The 18143-nt window shown below is 46.8% G+C and overlaps 3 protein-coding genes and 1 pseudogene across 11 annotated transcripts; 2 read left to right on the forward strand and 2 right to left on the reverse strand.

The window, feature by feature from the left end:
• Positions 1–868: 868 nt before the first annotated feature.
• On the reverse strand, positions 869–2442 carry LOC4336566 (rosmarinate synthase). Its single transcript, XM_015779626.3, has 2 exons — positions 1874–2442; positions 869–1738 (listed from the first exon to the last, which is right to left on the reverse strand). The coding sequence occupies exons 1-2, from the start codon at positions 2363–2365 to the stop codon at positions 1079–1081; spliced, it is 1152 nt and encodes a 383-aa protein (XP_015635112.1). The 5' UTR covers positions 2366–2442; the 3' UTR covers positions 869–1078.
• Positions 2443–3933: 1491 nt separating this feature from the next.
• LOC107280653 (probable isoaspartyl peptidase/L-asparaginase 2) lies at positions 3934–5649 on the forward strand (annotated as a pseudogene).
• Positions 5650–5901: 252 nt separating this feature from the next.
• LOC107276680 (uncharacterized) lies at positions 5902–8273 on the reverse strand. Of its 2 annotated transcripts, XM_015780594.3 has the most exons (5): positions 8125–8273; positions 7786–8017; positions 7596–7661; positions 7410–7485; positions 5902–6170 (listed from the first exon to the last, which is right to left on the reverse strand). In XM_015780594.3, exons 1-4 carry the CDS (start codon positions 8141–8143, stop codon positions 7419–7421), a joined length of 384 nt encoding a protein of 127 aa, XP_015636080.1. In that variant the 5' UTR covers positions 8144–8273; the 3' UTR covers positions 5902–6170; positions 7410–7418. The 2 variants fall into 2 exon arrangements, with proteins under 2 accessions (XP_015636080.1, XP_066165652.1); XM_066309555.1 differs by lacking the exon at positions 7596–7661.
• Positions 8274–9765: 1492 nt separating this feature from the next.
• LOC4336567 (protein WHAT'S THIS FACTOR 9, mitochondrial) lies at positions 9766–17528 on the forward strand. 8 transcript variants are annotated; one of them, XM_066309549.1, is made up of 6 exons: positions 9766–11283; positions 12067–12243; positions 12730–13837; positions 14005–14682; positions 15031–15647; positions 16971–17528. In XM_066309549.1, the coding sequence occupies exon 1, from the start codon at positions 9890–9892 to the stop codon at positions 11108–11110; it is 1221 nt and encodes a 406-aa protein (XP_066165646.1). In that variant the 5' UTR covers positions 9766–9889; the 3' UTR covers positions 11111–11283; positions 12067–12243; positions 12730–13837; positions 14005–14682; positions 15031–15647; positions 16971–17528. The 8 variants fall into 8 exon arrangements, with proteins under 8 accessions (XP_066165646.1, XP_066165647.1, XP_066165648.1 ...); XM_066309550.1 differs by lacking the exon at positions 12067–12243 and having other exon boundaries at positions 12730–12950; positions 13729–13837; XM_066309551.1 differs by lacking the exon at positions 12067–12243 and having other exon boundaries at positions 12730–12950; positions 13729–13837; positions 14505–14682.
• Positions 17529–18143: the final 615 nt, after the last annotated feature.

Genomic DNA, 18143 nt, shown 5'->3' on the forward strand with positions numbered 1-18143 from the left:
TGTAAAACAGAGGCGCAGTCCGTGAAGCAGATGAGAGTTGGTTGAACAAACGGACGGAAATGGTAGCGTCGCGAGTGCAGCTCGCCACCCACATGCCCGCACCGCACCCCGGCCACGACCGCGCACACGAGGATGACGTATCACCTAATTTAACGCGAAGCGAGCATAGTGTCAAATCTAGAAATTGAATTCGAATAGGATGATTTCACCACAGGGAATCTATTAGTTGAGTTACGTTCACATCATTGCTTGGTGTAGTATTTAGCATTACTTTTTAAAATAAAAATAATAAATAGATAGTTGATTGAAAGTTATTATATATGAGTTGAAGGTTTTAAATTTAGATTAAAATTTTGAGTTAGAAGTTTTTAATAAATGAGTTTAAAGATTTAATAGAATTAAGTTGAAATATTCAAAATTTTGACTTCAGATTATTTTTAAATAAAGTTCAAAATTTTAAATTTCGAGTTAAAAGTTTTAAGAATTTAGTTGAAAGGTTCAAATTAAATCTAGTGGATCAGAAGTGTTCGCCGTAAAAGAAGCTGCACTAGAAGCACGGCCCATGAACTGATCAGACTATTTTTGTGCTTCGATTTGCTAATCTTCTCGTACGACGGCATGAGTTGTCATCGAACGTCTTTGCTTCGCTTCTTAAACCGGTAAGGTGGCCGTACATACACCGACATGGCTTATAACCGAAGAAGACAGGATTTCCATACCTTCACGATTACCCCTAGATCGACGGCCCGGCTAAGATTTCCCCTCGATCAAACGGTGTCTAATCTGTCACTTTTGCACAATGAAACTTGCGACCAAAAAATCGTGTCCCTCTTAAATGCGAATATAAACCAAACCTTTACACATGCTATTACTACAACAAATGTTTCGCTGATCATCATCAAACCTTCGCGGTACATTAAAAAGGTAATGCCTTTTTTTTTCAGAAAAATGACGACAACACGTACGACGATTCAACTACTGCATTGCATGCAACATTTCCAAACCAAATCTGCAAACTGCTACGACAGTCGACATGTTCTATCTCCCATGTCATTTACGAACGTTTGTTTGTTCTTTCCTAGTAGTTCGGAACAGTCACGCTGATCAAGAGCTCGGCGCCGCCGGCCGGCGCCATCACGACGACGAGGCCCTCGTCGGCGCACGGCGAGACGACGGTGCACGACACGTGCACGGGCTCGCTCCCGTCCAGCGCGATCTCCCCGAGACCGAGGTCACCCCAGTACGCGGCCCGGAGCGCGTGATGGCCCCGCGACGGCGGCGGCGGCGTCGTCGTCTCCTCCCCGTCCCCGCATCCACACGCCTCGACGCGCAGCTCTCCCGAGCCACCGGCCGCGAGGACGGTGAGCCGCGGCGGCTTCCTGGCGTTGCCGCCCAGCGTCTCGACGGCCTGGTCGACGCAGGCCGCCGCGAGCGCGTGGCGGTCGACCTGCGCACCGGCGGCGGCCCTGAAGAGCACGGTCGTGGCGGCGGCGGCGGAGCAGGAGTCGAGGGGAACGGACTTGAGGCGCCTGACGACGGCGGCGGCGGCGGCGCCGGGGCTTTGGAGGTAGCGCGCGTACTGTATCACCGCCGGTGGCGCGACGGGCTTGCCCCGCGCTCGCATCTCCGCGTGCGTGCGAGCCCACGCCTTGAGGAAGTCGACGAGAGACAGCGGGTCGGCGAGCAGCAGGCTGCAGCTCGCGCCGATGGCGTAGCCTCCGTCCTGGAATCGAGTCAGCTGCAACATGCAAAGCAGTGTGAACCGTGTCAGCTTTGTCTTGTGTGGTAGCTAGCTTGGCTTGACCCAAACCACCAGCGTGCCAGAAGGTTTCGAAACACACGAAGCACGTAAAAAAAACGTACAACTACGTACTTGCATGAAGAAGGGGGCACAAAACTCGGGCTCGTGCACGTCCACGTCGGTCCAGAGCGTGAGCGCGGCCTCCCTGCGCGCCAGGTCCTTGGCCTCCAGGAACGCGGACATGGGCATGTCCACGGACGCCTGCACGAGCCGCACGCCGTTGTCGTTCAGCCTCACCTCCCACGGGCCCCGCACTCCGCCGTCGTCGTCGTCGCGGCGCCGCAGCCGCCCGGCCATCTCCGGGTGGTCGGCGAGCGACGCGCTGAGCGACTCCTTCACCCACACCGCGCGCTCCTCCTCCTCCTCCTCCGCCTGCAGCTGCTCGATGCCGCGGTAGTAGAGCACCGCGCGGAAGCGGCGCTGCAGCGAGGCGGCGGTGAGCGGCGGCGGCGCCTCCCCTCCGGACACGGCGACGGGCAGCGTCCGCCCCGCCCCCGTGATCCGCGTCGGCACGGCGGTCTGCATGGACTCGACGTGGATCATTGTAGCTGTCATGGCTGCCATTTCGGTCACTCGCTAAACTGCTAAGCCCAGTGAGCTAGGCGACTAGGCGAGTGACTTTTTCCTTGGAGATGAGATGTGTAGTGCTGATCACTCTGGAAGTCGCTCAATTTATATCTGTCTGCATCCATGCTGTAGCGATGTACGTATCCAAATGAGAATCATACATGCTTGGAAGTAAAATCTTACAAACGACTAGAGAATGTATACATAATACATCGGATATACGGTAGCTAACAGATGATCGTATACGGGGTCAATTTTTATTTATGTCATATCGAACTTGTTTGACTTTGAGGGTGAGCCGTACATCCATCATATGATGTGAACATTATTCAGTCTTGTTTTGGACAGATGTAGTTTGGATTTGGCGAGCTACTCATGTCAATTTGATGGTTTAGTATTTCGCGGGAGTACTTAAGGTCATGCTTATACTATGTGGATGATGACCAACCGGTGCGTGTGCCTCTTCCTAGGGGAATCGGAGCTCTTCTTTAACACGCTACGTGACTTCTTCAGGGGATGCAGACAGTTACTGAAATACACTGTTAATTCCCTTCTTCCCGGATTGACCATGAAGTAAGAACTATTATTGCGTCGAAGTCTCTTCTCCTGGCCTTCGTAATTTAATCTGCAAATAAGTGAATAGCTATCATGTTCGCAATGCTATCGTCTTGTTGCTGTGCGATTGGGGAAATGGGGAGGTTAGCCTGTCCAATTCTTGAACCGTTGAACGCTGTCCAAATTTGCGATAAGATAACACATTCCTTTCCCTGCAAAAATAAAAAAGGGACAAAAAAGATAACCTTGAAGAAAAGACGCAAGCAAGATTCATGTGCAGCAGTGCACAGCGGTCAGCGGGCACACGGTCACGGCTTGGTCGAGCCAGCACCTTTTCAGCAGGTTGTCCGCCGCCGGCTTTTGCCGTGCGCCCGTCCACATGAATCTTAGATGGGCCTCAACCACGGCCCATCCACTTTGATATGCCAGGATCTTGGGGCCTTGAAATAGTTTCCCAGATTTTGTCTGTTCAAACAAGTCAGTTCAGTTTTTCAGGAAGGAATAAGTCCACTTTGACTCCCTTAAAAGTGACCCGAATCTAATCCATGACCCTTAACCATAAAACCGGATAGGATGACTCCCCGAACTATTCAAACCAGTGCAATTTGACTCCCTCGGTGGTTTTGGATGGAGGTTTTGCTGACGTGGCGTTGACGTGGCGATGTTGACCTGATCTGTGTTATTGATGTGGCGCTTATATGGCATTAAAATGAAAAACTATATGGGCTCCATTCGTCATTCACATGGAAAAAAAATTGCGAGGCCCACATGTCATCCTCTATCTATCCTCCTTCCCCTCTCTCTCTCTCTCCCTTCTCTGTATGTTTCTCTTCCTCTAGATTCGGTGTGCGGAATCTGGAGTGGCGGCGGCGGCAGGGTGAGGGCCGGCGCGGAGGAAGGAACTTGAGTGGGTCGAGCGGCGGCTTCGGCGGCGACGGTAGAGAGCCGGAGGAGAGGCGGTGGAGCGGCGACGGCCTCAGCTCGCCGGAGAAGGTGGGGGCGTCCGGCCGATGGCCTCCTCCACGATGGTGCCGCGCCAAGCTGGGACGAAGGAGAGGGCTAATGCAGACGACGAAGCCTGAGACGCCGCCGACCCCAGCCGTGCCTCCCAGTCTGCGCCGGCAGGGGGTGCCACCTTTGTTTCTTTCTGCCCGGAGAATATGCATGTGCACAGCGTTGCCTAGCAGATGAAAGTGCAGCGCCGGTGTGGGGTAGCAAGGCGCAGCCGCCATGGAATCCAGTCGAATTTTGGCAGGACCAGCAGCTGCAGGATGAATCCGTCCTACCAGCATGGTCCACCCGAGTCCTGCAGATCTTGAGGTCGTGGACTGGTCTGATTTTTTTTCTTTGTGGTCACTGTTTGCAAGGTCTTGAGGTCGTGGACAATAGCTACTTCATCACCGAGGACAACGTCGGCATGCTGAAGCTCGCCAAGGAGGCCAACATCATCTTGGTTCGTCGATCAGCGCATCGACTCATGTTACCAATTCGCCTATGAAAATTGCTAACATCTAACCGTGACATCCTGTGATTAATTGGTACAAGCAGTTTGACTGCCGTATCCCGTGCCGGAGACGGTGTGTTGCGCAGTGGTGCACTCAAACGGCCACACCGCGGCGGCCATGTCCACGGGCGGGCTGATGAACAAGATGACCGGGCGCATCGGCGACTCGCCGTTGATCGGGTCGGGGGAAGGCAAGGCCATCATACGCTCCACGCTGGCGCGCGACGTCGCCGCCGTGATGGAGTTCAGGGGCGCCGGGCTGCAGGAGGCCATCGACTACTGCGTCAAGGAACGGCTGGACGAAGGGTTCATCGGGCTCATCGCGGTGTTCGGCACCGGCGAGGTGGCGCACGGGTTCAACTGCACCGGCATGTTCAGCGGGTGCGGCTGCAAGAGAAAAGAGAGAGAAGGGAGAGAGAGGGGGAGGAAGAAGGTTGGAGAGAGAAAGGATGACATGTGGGTCCCACAATATATTTTGTGTGTAAATGACAGACGGGTCCCACAAAATATTTTTCATTGTAATGTCACATAAGCGCCACGTGGGATGAAGACCGGGTCAATACTGCCACGTCAGAAAAACCGCTCAGGGAGTCGAATTGCACTAGTTTGAATAGTTCGGGGAGTCATCCTATCCGGTTTTACGGTTGAGGGTCACGGATTAGATTCGGGTGACTTTTAAGGGAGTCAAAGTGGACTTTTTCCTTTCAGGAACAGAGAGAGTTCTAAATTAGGCTTAGGCCGAGTTTAATTCCAAAATTTTTCTTCAATCTTCCAACTTTTTCATCACATCAAAAACTTCCCTATACATACAAACTTCTAACTTTTCCGTCACATCTTATCAATTTCAACCAAACTTTTAATTTTGTGTAAACTAAACACACCCTACTATTTGATTTAGGGAGCGGACTGACCGAATAATTATAACTGGTTTGCCAGATCAGACTGTTGTAGGCCATCCAGTCCAGCGTCATTCTGGACAAGGCGATCATGACAAGGTCCAGAGCTGGATGCCTTGTGGGATTGCGGAATGAACTGGTGCCTCTTGTATTAGTATACTTAAGACAAACAGAGGTTGAGCAAGCAACTCAGATTATCGATTTTTCCTATTCTTTTTTGTACATTTTTTTGATTTGGTTCAAGGGTGCACATGCTACATGCGGTGTTTGTGGTCTTTAGGATAACTGACTCACGATTTAGTTCCTCACAGGGATATGGATTCTAATAACTCGAGTGGGCGTCCACCCGTTTATTACATGTCATCTAAATAGTTACGAAAAAATTTCAAAAAAATTGACAAGATAGAAAATTTTTCATAATCATTTAGATGACATGTAATAAATAGGTGGACGTCCACTCGAACTGTTAAAACAGTTACCCTCCTCACAGTGCCATTTCGTGCATTCCTTGTGGTATCAGTTTGTCGAGATGACATGCTGATGCATTGGCCTAAATTATCAAGATATGGTCATGTGAATGAGACGAAAAAAGTTCTTTTCTGCAGATAATATTGGTGAAATATCCGACATTGTCACATTGCGAATACGTGATGAGATAGGATTTGGGAACGGAGAGTGCAAAAACTATTATTACAGACCGACGCTCTCTCTCTCAGCAGGAAGTTTCTGGTACTCAAAACATACTACCACTACTGCTACTACTTGTCAGATATGTGCGTCCAACTTCTTGAGACAAAGGCCATCCTCCAACTGTACTACTTACTCCCTTGCTCGATCTGTTGGTTTGCTGCATAGCAACAAAAGAACTTGTAAGCCAATTAGCTAAACTACAAATTTGATGTATGCATGAAGGTAGCTGATGTTGTGCTAGAACCTCAAAAGTTCTTTAAGGGCAAACAACAAATAGATGCTTATAACCATAAATACAGGCTTGAACAGAGTTAACGTGTTGCCCCAAAAAAAAAACAGAATTAACATTCATCAATTTCATACCAAACATGTATTGGATTGATTTTGTACAGGTAAAAAAAATGGGGTCCTGGTAACAAAAAACACCCTCCTGATTCTTAAGGCTAAGGTGATCATAGGGGTAAAACTGATATTGATACTGTTTTTTTTAGACATGTAGATATTGATACTGTAAATGGGAGCAATCAAACTGCACAGCCCAGATAAAAAAAAACTAAGTAGTACAATGTTCAAAATGGCAATGGCACCGGTCCAAGCAAAGATAATTTTAATTCTAACCTTTAGCCTATTGTTGAATGCACCTTTGTTAAAAAAAATATTGAACGCACTTGCAGTGAGAATGATCACATCAGCAAATTTATGTTGTTGTGGCAGGATCAATGCACAGTATACATTTGGGTCTATAATAACATGCAGAATGATCTAAATTGGGAAGTAAGGACATATGGATATCCTAAGATTATCTTGTATATTCACATGTTACTAGACTAATCAGGAAGCAATGAATAAGTGGACCTTCAAACTATACCCAACTCTGAAACACATATTAACTACGAAACCATCTGAAAGTTCTTGACTAACGTAGAGTATAACTGTATTAGGACAAAATAACCATTATATATTTATATGTTGCACAAACCCACAACCAGTTCAATTTGAGAAGTATCTATTAAGTATCCTCTGCAAGTCAAATCTGTACTCCTACTACAGTCTACACATAACAGGAGCAAATCAATGCATTCTACTGTAGTGAGCGTCCACTGATCAAACAACACAAGTTGCACAATAAACACACAACTATTTCAGTATGATGATTATAGATTTAGTATCCTCTGCAATTCAATCTATATTCGTACTCCACAGAACAGGAGCAAAGCAAAGTTGGATTGCTGGAATGGATTCTGCTCTATGGAGTGTCCATCGATCAAACGACACAAGCTGCAATGGCATTCTGAGAATGGATTCCATCTATTGCAAAGGTGTGCTACTCGATCCACAGCAGGAACAAATCAAAACACAAAGCTTTGATCGACAATAGAATGAGCAGAATCACAACCTGATGGTACTACCACTCGAAGACCTCATCCTCGTCCTCACAGCTGTCCTCCCAATCACCAAATGCAGCGTCCTCACTGCAATAACACACCAGGAGAAACAAACAGATAACATCAGTAACAAGTAGCGTTAGAACTACCACCTCGATCACCTACAGAAAAGAACAGATCAAGTTGCGGTCGCCCACCACTGAAGCAGGTAGTCCGGGTCGGTGAGCCCGACCAAACGGAGGGTGCGCTTCGCGGCGTTTTTCCTGCACAGGGGGAAAAACCGCAAAACACCGACGATCGCACGGCGACCCGTCCGAAATAAGCCCCCAAAATCCCATCAACCGCGTCTCATCCAACGGGAGCAAGCGAGCAAAACGAGATATATACCTGCAGCGCTCACGGGGGCCGACGAGCGGGCGGCGATCGAAGGGCGACTTGAAGCGGTAGGAGCGGAGGTTCCAGTCGTAGAACTCGTAGTCCATCTGCTCGTCCATCTTCCTCAGCCAGCGCTTCACCTTCTTCACGGCGTGGCCGGCTCCGCCTCGCGCCTCGGACTTGGGGATCACCCACGGCTGGTAGCCTCGCTCGAGCTCCAGGAACCCGGCGCCCCCAAATCGATCTGCGCGCACACACCCAGCGAGACATTAGAAACCAAAAATCCAATCGAAACAAAGAAACCAACCAAACCGAAGGGAAAACCGCATTTGGAGACGAGGGGGCACAAACATCTCGGCGCGTTCTTCATCGCCGCGTGGGGGAAGGAGGAACCGGGCTTGCCGGCTTGGTGAGAGGAAACCCTAGCTTTTCGCCGCGGAGAGCTCGAGATTGAGTTGGTGAGGGAGCGGAGCGGCGGTGGCCGGAGAGGAAGGCGAGGCGAGGAATGGGTTGCGAGGCGGTGAGGTGCTTTTATAGTTGAAGCCACCGGTCACGTGGGCAGTACAGAGCATTGGAGCCCGCGCCTTGGTTGGGATTGGCTTCGAACTCTTTCTTTCCAGCCACGACAGGCAAACCTACCCCAACGCACTGGTGGGTTTCCTCCATGACATTTGGGCCCAACATTGTGCGGTCCCACGAGTTTACTTCAGGTTGGGTAAGGAGATGGGTAACATTGGAGGAGGCAAAAGAACTTGCTCGAACTGCAGTTTGTGGTCCTAGAGCAGGGAGGTCACGTGATAGCGGAGCACTTTTGAGAGTGGTCTGGTTTGGGCTTTCGGCCTTTTTTTGATAAGCCCATCAAGGCGAAGGCCCAGAAAGATCTAGAACTACATTGGCCCAACTTTGATGTGAGCCTACTACCCCACTTTGCAAAATGTCCAACAATTTTAATGATATGATGATTGGTCGGCCAGGCACCGAGCGAGTTGCCAAGACAGAATGTCTGTTTTGTTTATGCAAAACAAAAACCGATTGTCTCAAACTAGTACTAATTAACACTATCAAGCTGCAATGATAGATGCTAGGCTTACTACCTAATCAAATGAAAACCAAAACTGAGCAATCAAACCAGAATCTAGTGACCATGACTAATTACCGCAATGAAAACCAAAACCGAGCAATCAACTATGAAACTCTCAATGCACGGGAGGGTGCCGCCTGGCCTTTCCACCGTCGCTGCCCTGCTCCAAGCATGGGAGGGCGCCGCCACTGCCCTGCTCCAGGCACGGGAGGGCGCCGCCACTGCCCTAGCTGTCCGAGGGAGCCGCCGCCGCATTCCGTCTCCACGCGCCCAACTGCGGATGAGAAAGGGGCGACGGGATAAGAAACAGGCGGAGGGGAACGATGACTGCATCTCGCACTAGATCGAGCCGATTGGAGCGAGCGCGAGCCGAGTTGTGGGGTGTTGAGATCGCTCTTGAGCCAAGCTGAGATTGAGGTGTGATGCGAACTCGCTTGTGTGGGCCGGCCGTCGGATGAGCGCCCCATCCACGCGTCATGCATCCACGTCGGGGCTGCACGGACTGCTGTTTGCACCCGGTTTGCACCAGATTTTTTTCCGGTCACGTGGGCAGTACAGAGCATTGGAGCCCGCGCCTTGGCTGGGATTGGCTTCGAACTCTTTCTTTCCAGCCACGACAGGCAAACCTACCCCAACGCACTGGTGGGTTTCCTTCATGACATATGGGCCCAACATTGTGCGGTCCCACGAGTTTACTTCAGGTTGGGTAGGGAGATGGGTAACATTGGAGGAGGCAAAAGAACTTGCTCGAACTGCAGTTTGTGGTCCTAGAGCAGGGAGGTCACGTGATAGCGGAGCACTTTTGAGAGTGGTCTGGTTTGGGCTTTCGGCCTTTTTTTGATAAAAGCCCATCAAGGCGAAGGCCCAGAAAGATCTAGAACTACATTGGCCCAACCTGCCCGCTTCGCCTCGTCCCCCCTCCGCAATTCGCCGAGCAGCACGCGCGCCCCGCCGCCGCTTACTCCTTCCACTACGCCACCGACCCGCGCCGCCGCCGCTTCCCCCACGAGGCCACCGACCCTCGCCGCCGCAGCTATGCAGAAGGTGCGGCTCAAGTGGGTGAAGAACCGGGGCCTGGACCACATCATCGCCCGCACGACCTCCATCAGGGCGTCCTGCCTGCTGCTCGACCACCTCGCGCGCCTCCCGTCGTCGTCGCCCGTGCCGGCGCGCTCCCTCGCGCGCCTTCAGAAGCCGCTTGGCCTCACCGTGCCCGTGCTCCGCTTCCTCCGCCGCCACCCCACCCTCTTCGCGGAGACCCTGCACCCGCGCTTCCCGACCCTCCCGTCCTTCTCCCTCACGCCGGCCTCGGACATCCTCCTCGGCCGCCTCGCCCGCGCCTCCGCGCTCGACTCGCACCTCCGCCTCGCCCGCCTCCTCCTCCTCACCCGCTCCAAGTCGCTCCCGCTTGCCTCCGTCCTCCCGCTGCGCTTCGACCTCGGCCTGCCTTACAACTTCGCCGCCGCCTTCCCGGTCGCCCACCCCGACCTCTTCGCCGTCTCCAACAACCACATCTCCCTGTCCGCTACCGCCTCCGGCCTCCCCGAGGGCATCGCCATCTCCTCCCTCCAGCGCCGCCACGCCGAGGCCATCGAGGGAGCGACCTACCGCGCGCTGTCTCGGCCGCCGTCCTCGTCAATCGCCCCCCTCGCCTTCCCGATGCGGTTCCCGCGTGGGTATGGCGGGATGAAGAAGGTCAAGGCCTGGATGGACGAGTTCCACAGGCTTCCGTACATCTCCCCGTACGACGACGCGTCAGGGATCGATCCCGACAGCGACATCTACGAGAAGAGGAACATTGGATTGCTGCACGAGCTGCTCGGTCTGATGGTGCACAAGATGGTTCGGAGGAACGCGATTCGGCTGCTCCGGGAGGAATTGGGCCTGCCGCACAAGTTCACGAGATTGTTCACGCGGTACCCTGGGGTTTTCTACCTGTCGTTGAAGTGCAAGACGACGACGGTGGTGCTCCGGGAGGGGTACGAGAGGGGTAAGCTGGTGGAGCAGCATCCCCTTGCGGCAGTGAGAGACAAGGTGTTCTATGTGATGCGTACTGGCGTGCTGTTCCGGGGGAAAGGCTTGTCCAAGCTTGTTTTGGATGAGGATGGTGATGAGGAGGTTGTGATGGATGGAGATGAAGAGTTTCACGGAGAAGGGATGGATGAAGATGCTGACGTTGAGTGCTTTGGAATGGATATTGTGGATAATGAAGACAATACTGATGATGAGGACAACGAACGGGATATGTATGATTGACATTGCATGATGATTCTCACTTGCTGAATTTCGTTGTTCTGAAATGTTAACGACTCCTGGATGTCAGCAATATGGTTCAAGTTGTTGCCTCCAAAGGAGAGGTTTCAACTCATGAATATTCATAAGAGAGTCTTATCTGGCTCATGAAGGAGATGTTTCAGAAGGCTATCACTGTGAGTAGCTAGCTCCATCGAAATTTTGATGTACTTGTATATTAGTTGCTTGAGATGTAGAAAGCTATTCAGGATGTTTAGTTTCTCTGGTCAGTCTGTGGTTGATGGTGCAAAACATATACTTATAGCCCTCTCTAAATAGCATGAGAATTATCATAAGTTTGACAAATTGGCAGATAATTGGGTGATTGCTTTTATGTATCCAGCTATTCAATTTTATGCCAAGTGCCTTACTGAGTTAAATTTAGCTTATCTTTACTGATTGTTATGTCTCTGCATTTAGTCTAGGAGCTTATAGTACAGAGGATGTTTTAACAGTTTTCATGGGGATATAGGCCCCCATGTTCTCTTTAAGTACCGTTTTGTGTTTTGAAGCCGTATGTAGCACTATCAATCGACCTTGGTTGATAACTTGTTTGAAGCAGTATCTAGCAGCACCATGGTTGATATGGTGGTGAATTAGGAATAACTGGGATGGAAATTTGAGAATTAGGTGTAGGATATTATAGAACCCGTCATATGGAGAAGCTCAAGTTATACTACTATTTTCATAATTGAGTGAAGCATGCACTTCTGCAAGGATGCAAGGAGGTGGTTGCAAGTTAGTTGTTGTTCTACCTAGCTATCAATAAATGAGTGCCAGTATGTTACGTTGATCCTTAAGTCTGGTTTAATTTTAACATATTCGACTTTTCCATTTTACTGCCAGAAGATGTAAATTGATCTTTTAAGAAAATAAAAAGATCTGCACTGCAGAACTGTTTGATATTTTGTTTGGGCCAGGAAATGGAGTATAAATATCTCTAAAATCGATCCGGCTCCTTTCTGGTGGTGAAGAACCCCCCCTCCTCTTAACTATTGTACAAGCAATCACTACAAGCGTCTCAGTTCCTGGTGCCAATAACTTTTCCTTGTAGGTCCTTGAAATTATTCCATCTAATTATGATGGTGCTTATCTAGGTACCTTAAAAGTCTCTCGGCAACCTTCAGAAGATAATGAAATTGACTTTGCCCCAATGATTCTTATTCTTGTTCTTCCACTCTTGATTTTTGAAAATTCTTTCAGTTTTGGTACTTTCTAGCTTAGAATGGCCCTATCATGATATTTTTTAAGTCAGTTCTACCGTGATTATAAATTTAGAGATAAATACTTGAATTGGGAACAGGATCTGAAGATGGTCAGATCCTGTTCCCAATTCCTAGTAACGAGTTTTACAATTGGTTCCGCCAATAATAGCTGAACAGGGAATCTTGTGAATATGCTCTTGCCCAGTTCTGCTTCAAGTTTTTTTTTTTCTGATTTGAACATAAAGTTTTCTGCTGTAACAGGTTAACCCAATAATATCCTTAAAAGAATATCATTCTACATACCTGGACATATCCCTTTTTCTTTTCCCTGAACCCTGTTTTGGTTGCTCCCCTGACATTTTCCATTATGTGATGCAGTCAATTTGACAACTAAGCGGAGTGCAGTGTGTCACTTCAAACGGATCACACAACTCATTATGAATTTAAGTATTTACTCTCTCAGAGTTCCCATTACCACTCATAAGCACTGCTAATATGTGTTCTCCTGTGAGCATTACTTCAATGGTATTACACCACCTGAGGAGACCATGGGTTGATCTATTTAAAATTTTGATCTGTTTCCACTACAACCCATTCAGGTCAGTCTCAACATGTTGTTAAAAAAGCATCACCTAAGATGTATTAGAATTTTAAAGATGTACAGTACACCTGCACATTGTCTAAGTGATTATATAAGAGGTTTCAATGAATCTGATATTATTGCTTTTGTGATCATCTGTATGAATTTGTTGTTTTGTGATCATCTTAAGTTCTTATGCTGTTTTCATGCAGTCTTTTTTTATCTCACTCACTCATTCAGGTTTGTTCATCTTTATTCACGACATTAAAATTCTTGCATGAGGTTGATTTAAATTTTATATTATTTAGAACACTAACATAGAGTAAGTAGAGCACACCATCTTTGACATTTGAGAATAGGTTTCACATCTATGAATGACAGTACATGAACTGATGATATATGACAACAGTTCTTGAAGAGCAAACATACGGCTGTTGCCTGTTGGTCTCAATCCATTTATTTTCTTCTTTATTTGGAGTTATTATCCCCTGAGCCTATCTATCTGTGTGCATTATATATTTTTTATTATTTCTTCTATTTGAACTGTTCACTTGATTTTTGGTACGGTATTCTCCAACATCCCACGTTTATGTATTATTATTGTTGGCTGTAGAATTGCAGTACTTTATTCCCTAATCTTTTAGGAACTTAACCAAACTAGAATATTTGATACTAACATAACAGCACCTAAGAAAACAATAAATATTATCTGTGAAGCAGCACATAATAGCAAAATTTTAGCCTTACTTCTACCTTAAATTTTAAGTCTCTGTGTCTTGCTGTGGGTGGGCTGCCAGGGGCTACTTTTGTGCATCTCAGAACAGGATGTGATTATGTGGAGCAGCAGGCGGATTCAGAGCCAGCAATTCCTGCCTGACGCGCATGGCAACCGTGATGAGTTGTGAGGTAAAAATTAGCAAAGTTTCTTTTGACTCGTAATGGTTATGGTGGAGGAAAGCCCACAACCTCACATCTGAGTTTCTTTAGCCTGAAGCACCTAGGCATCATGGGTGCGATAAGATGCATGACCCTGGAACATCAGAATATGACTTTGCAACTTTCCTTGTTGCCAGTGCCCAGATGGATGGAGGGCCAGGGATGAGGGAACAAGAAAAGAAGCAAGCTAATTTGTTGCCTGATTAGACATACACTGCTTGCCAATTGCCAAGAACTTTGTCAAAAAGAAATGACCCAGTGGGCCACCGGTTATTTCTTGAGTAGGAGTAATCCCAATGCCACATGCTACTAGTTTCACTAATGGGCACAGCTTTTTTAAAATCTAAAGCTAATCATTATATCATGCACCTATTTCTATTTGATGATGATCCATGCTTAACTTTTGAGCTGTTCCTTTTCTGCTGTGCACCGTGCACCATTTCCTAGAGAGAGCATTATAGGAAAGAGAAAATTTAGTGCAAAGAAATCATGCTATATGATATTAAGAACAATGGAACCTGAGCTTTATCCAAAAAAATGTTCACTACAAAGTTGACAATTTCGAGTTTATTGGCGTGGACTATAGATATACTTGTCTTATTGATGATACTGGCATTTTGCATCTGCTGTGCTTCAGGATCACATGCAACAGATGAGGCATCATTGACACCATGAATCTGATCATGAAACTGGAGGTGCAGGCGGTGCATGGAAGCTGCTCCCGGAAATCTGGTTGCAGAATCGGGCAGTGTGGAAGCATGGGAATCCTATGACACCTGCTGATTTGTATGCGCATATGATAGATCGTTGTCCAGGTCCGTGATTTATTTTCATTTTGGATTTTTCTCCCTTATCTTTTCTGCCTGTTCTGTTTTTGATACGTCCCCTTTGGCTCTATGTCCGATCACTTTCAGGTCAGGTCAATTCAATTTATATACTCTTTTAGCCAATGTATGCTAGTGTTATTTTCTTCTCTAGGATTAATTGATCAAATAGGGAGAAGCACACTCTCGTGTCGTACTGTGCGTGGGTTTATTTCTTTGCTAATCCAGCTGGAACGAATGGAGTTTTTGGTCTCCTGCTATTTTCGTAGGTCTACGAATCTAGGATGAAAAGCTTTTGTGCGAATTTGAACCCTGCAAATGTTTTTTTCTCGTACGCAGGCAAACAGCTTACTTGACATGAACATCCGTGCTACTGGGAGCCCGGAGAAACGAAGTAATGGAGGAGCAACAAGTGTTTAAACCTGATTAACTATCAGGTCAGTTTCCCACTCTTCAGGATTTTTTTGTTAATGAAACTGTGGTCCTCAAATTACCCGATCACCTCACCCGTCCGGATTCAGATCAGGTGCAGTTATAGCTGTGACTGCAACTTAAGAACTGCAAGCAATTTCAGCCGTCCATTTCAGTGATCAATGGCTCAGATCTAGTGATACAGCGACCGTACAAACAGTATTCTGTGATACAGTGTTTTGCTACAGTGCTATGAACAGTATGCCTCACTGATCTGGACCGTTCCATTTGCATCTGTTAATGAAAACTGGTACTGCCTAAGTTGCAGTCCCAGCAGCGACTGCACCTGATCCGGATTCCCAGCGAGCAGCGACACAAGATGATGGATAAGAAAAGCAGTGTCACTTGGAAAACATTTTTTCTCGGTCAATAGACAAAACTATAGCGAGTCTAAAAGGAAAGACAGGACATGCCACAGGTGCGATGGCATTACAGGGAAGGGAAGAGAGCAAGAAAAAGCTAAAGAGGAGGACATCCTATGTAGGGTGAGTTGACGACTTGTCTTCTTGTCCTGACAACGACTGCCACATTGTGCATCACGGGCAATCAGGCACCTTATCATATCTAAATCCACCTATATTTGCAGTTGATCCTTTGATTAGTTTGCTAATGGTTTCTTCCGCCACCTGCCTGAAAGCCCACAAATATATGCCCACTTGGTACGGTATATCCAAAAGAGAAACAGTATTATCCATTAACTTCAGTTCTATGGATTGTGACTTCTCTCCTTATTTGGTTTCTGTTTACTTCTCTGCGTGAGATATTAAAGTGAAAATATTGGTTTTATAGATAATTTATAATATGTTTTTTTTACAGAATCTGTAATAAAAAACTAAACTAACTAAACCTAGTCTTACAGCATTTTTTTTATGAACGATAGGGAGATCAGGAAACCAAACCCAGTTAATTCCTGATAGGATACTTCATTTTTAAGGCAAAACAACAAAGGAGAGATAGTGGTTAGGCGTAAGTAAAAAGAATTAAAGTTGATTAGGCGTCATTAATGCAACCATTCACTATGCTTTTGTTTGTCCGCACTACTCCCAAGGGATAGTGACAGGGTGGGCCTCTTGTAGTCGAAAAGAGTCGCAACATGGTCCCACGCATTGGGTCCAAGCGTGTCGGAAACGTTCGGCCCATTCCCCGTTCTTCCTCGTGAAAAAACAATCATTTTTCAAGGAAAAAAACTTCAACGGTAATTTCACTAGTTCACACCAGCAAACACCTTATTACTAGTACCTCTTTCGTTCCAAAACAAACAAAATTAGTGCTAACATCAGTATTGTTTATTGATGATGGCATTATTTTTGAAAATTGTAGGTTTCATTATTGACAAGCGACCAATTCTATAACCTATCATTGATAACGTAAGCAGAACCAAATATGATTGTATAAGTATTTTTCCTCTTCTTACCATTGCCGTCAATTGACAATTAGTTGAGCTCCATTAATTGATCCTATAAAAAGGACTATTTTACCTTTAGACGTGCAATATCTGTCTTTTTGTATGGAGTTATTGGAGGGCAATCGATGGCCATAAACAAAAGGAAATAATAACGCTTATACGGTGCCATTTCGCAGTAGTATCGTTGAGGATCACTCGTTAATGGCAAAGCATAGGGTTTATCTTCTTTTTTTTTAACCTTAGTAAATAGCAATGATGTTTTCCTTTCATATATGTTCATATAATTATCTTAAATATATAGAAAACTATAATACACTAATTAGCAAAACACAGTCCTCTCTTTCGTCTTGCAGTATTTTGGTTTTTGAAAAGAACTTGCAGTATTTTGGTTGCTTGGTTGTAGGCAAGGGCGGCATGGTAACCATCCTGGATAACATCCAAAAGTTGGGATTCTTGCGGACCAGGCCGTTGTTGCTGATGAAATCGGAGCCGTCGCTCGACGCGTTCGCCGGTGGCTCGCTGTGAAGAGGTAGTAGGGTTGGGGCGTCCGCTGGCTCATGTCCAACATCCAAGAAACCCAAGCTTCCGGCGATGGAGCAGGGGAGGACGAGCGGTGGCGCGACGGAGGGCGGCTTGATGTTCTCGGCCGGAGGAATGGCGTCGCCCGGATCTTCAGCTTCGATTTGGGGATGCAGAGAAAAGTTGAGGGCGATGGTTTCTCGCGCCAAAAATCAATGTACAACTGTGCCGGTACTTTCGTCTCCTCGCTTTTTTCTCACCGTAGGGTCGCCGTTTAGCTGATGTCAACCAAAACATCGTTTGTTTCTCTATCCTCCTCTCTCTCTTTTTCTCATACCATTTAATTAGCTGATTTGGCACTTGAGAGAGACGGCTAATGAAAACCTTGGTACGTGCCCATAAGACATGTACAACAGTGCTTATTAACGGACTTTATCCGTTACTATGCAAGTATAAATTTGATGATATGGAAAAGAAAATGAGAGAAAAGAGAAACATGGTTGCTACGCATGATAACGGCTTAGAGTTAACTCTTAGCATTTATTAAAGAAAATTTTATTGCATAGAATAGAGAAGGAAAGAAAAGTAATAAAAAATATTTAGGTGAATTAATGGTTAAGAGGTTTTGTTGTCTTATTATTATTGTAAGAGAATAGTCTCTAAGTAAGGATATATTTGAAGGTGCTTTTAACTGCTGCAGTTTCTTTCAAAATCTCTAGCTTCTCCAAACGATTAATATTGTCACTCAGATTCTAATAATCTGTAGTTGTAAAATCTAGAAAATAAACTAGAATCCAGAGGCTGAAAAATCTAGCTTCTCCAGATTTTTAGATTTTTAGAATCTTAAATTTAAGAGCCTACTAGTATGTATGAAGAGCTCATAGCAGGCTCTACTGCTGCAGCTTGGGTGTTGGATCAGCAAACAGGAAGAAAAAGAAAGGACCGAAGGGAACAAAGCCGTTTGATTTTTTTTTTTTTGCGGGAACAAAGCCGTTTGATTAGGGAAAGTAATTGGAGATTAGCAGCGGGAATCATTTGTCAGGGTCGTAGGCTTGCA

The sequence above is a fragment of the Oryza sativa genome, chromosome 4 (genome assembly GCF_034140825.1).
Source record: "Oryza sativa Japonica Group chromosome 4, ASM3414082v1".
Lineage (NCBI taxonomy): Eukaryota > Viridiplantae > Streptophyta > Magnoliopsida > Poales > Poaceae > Oryza > Oryza sativa.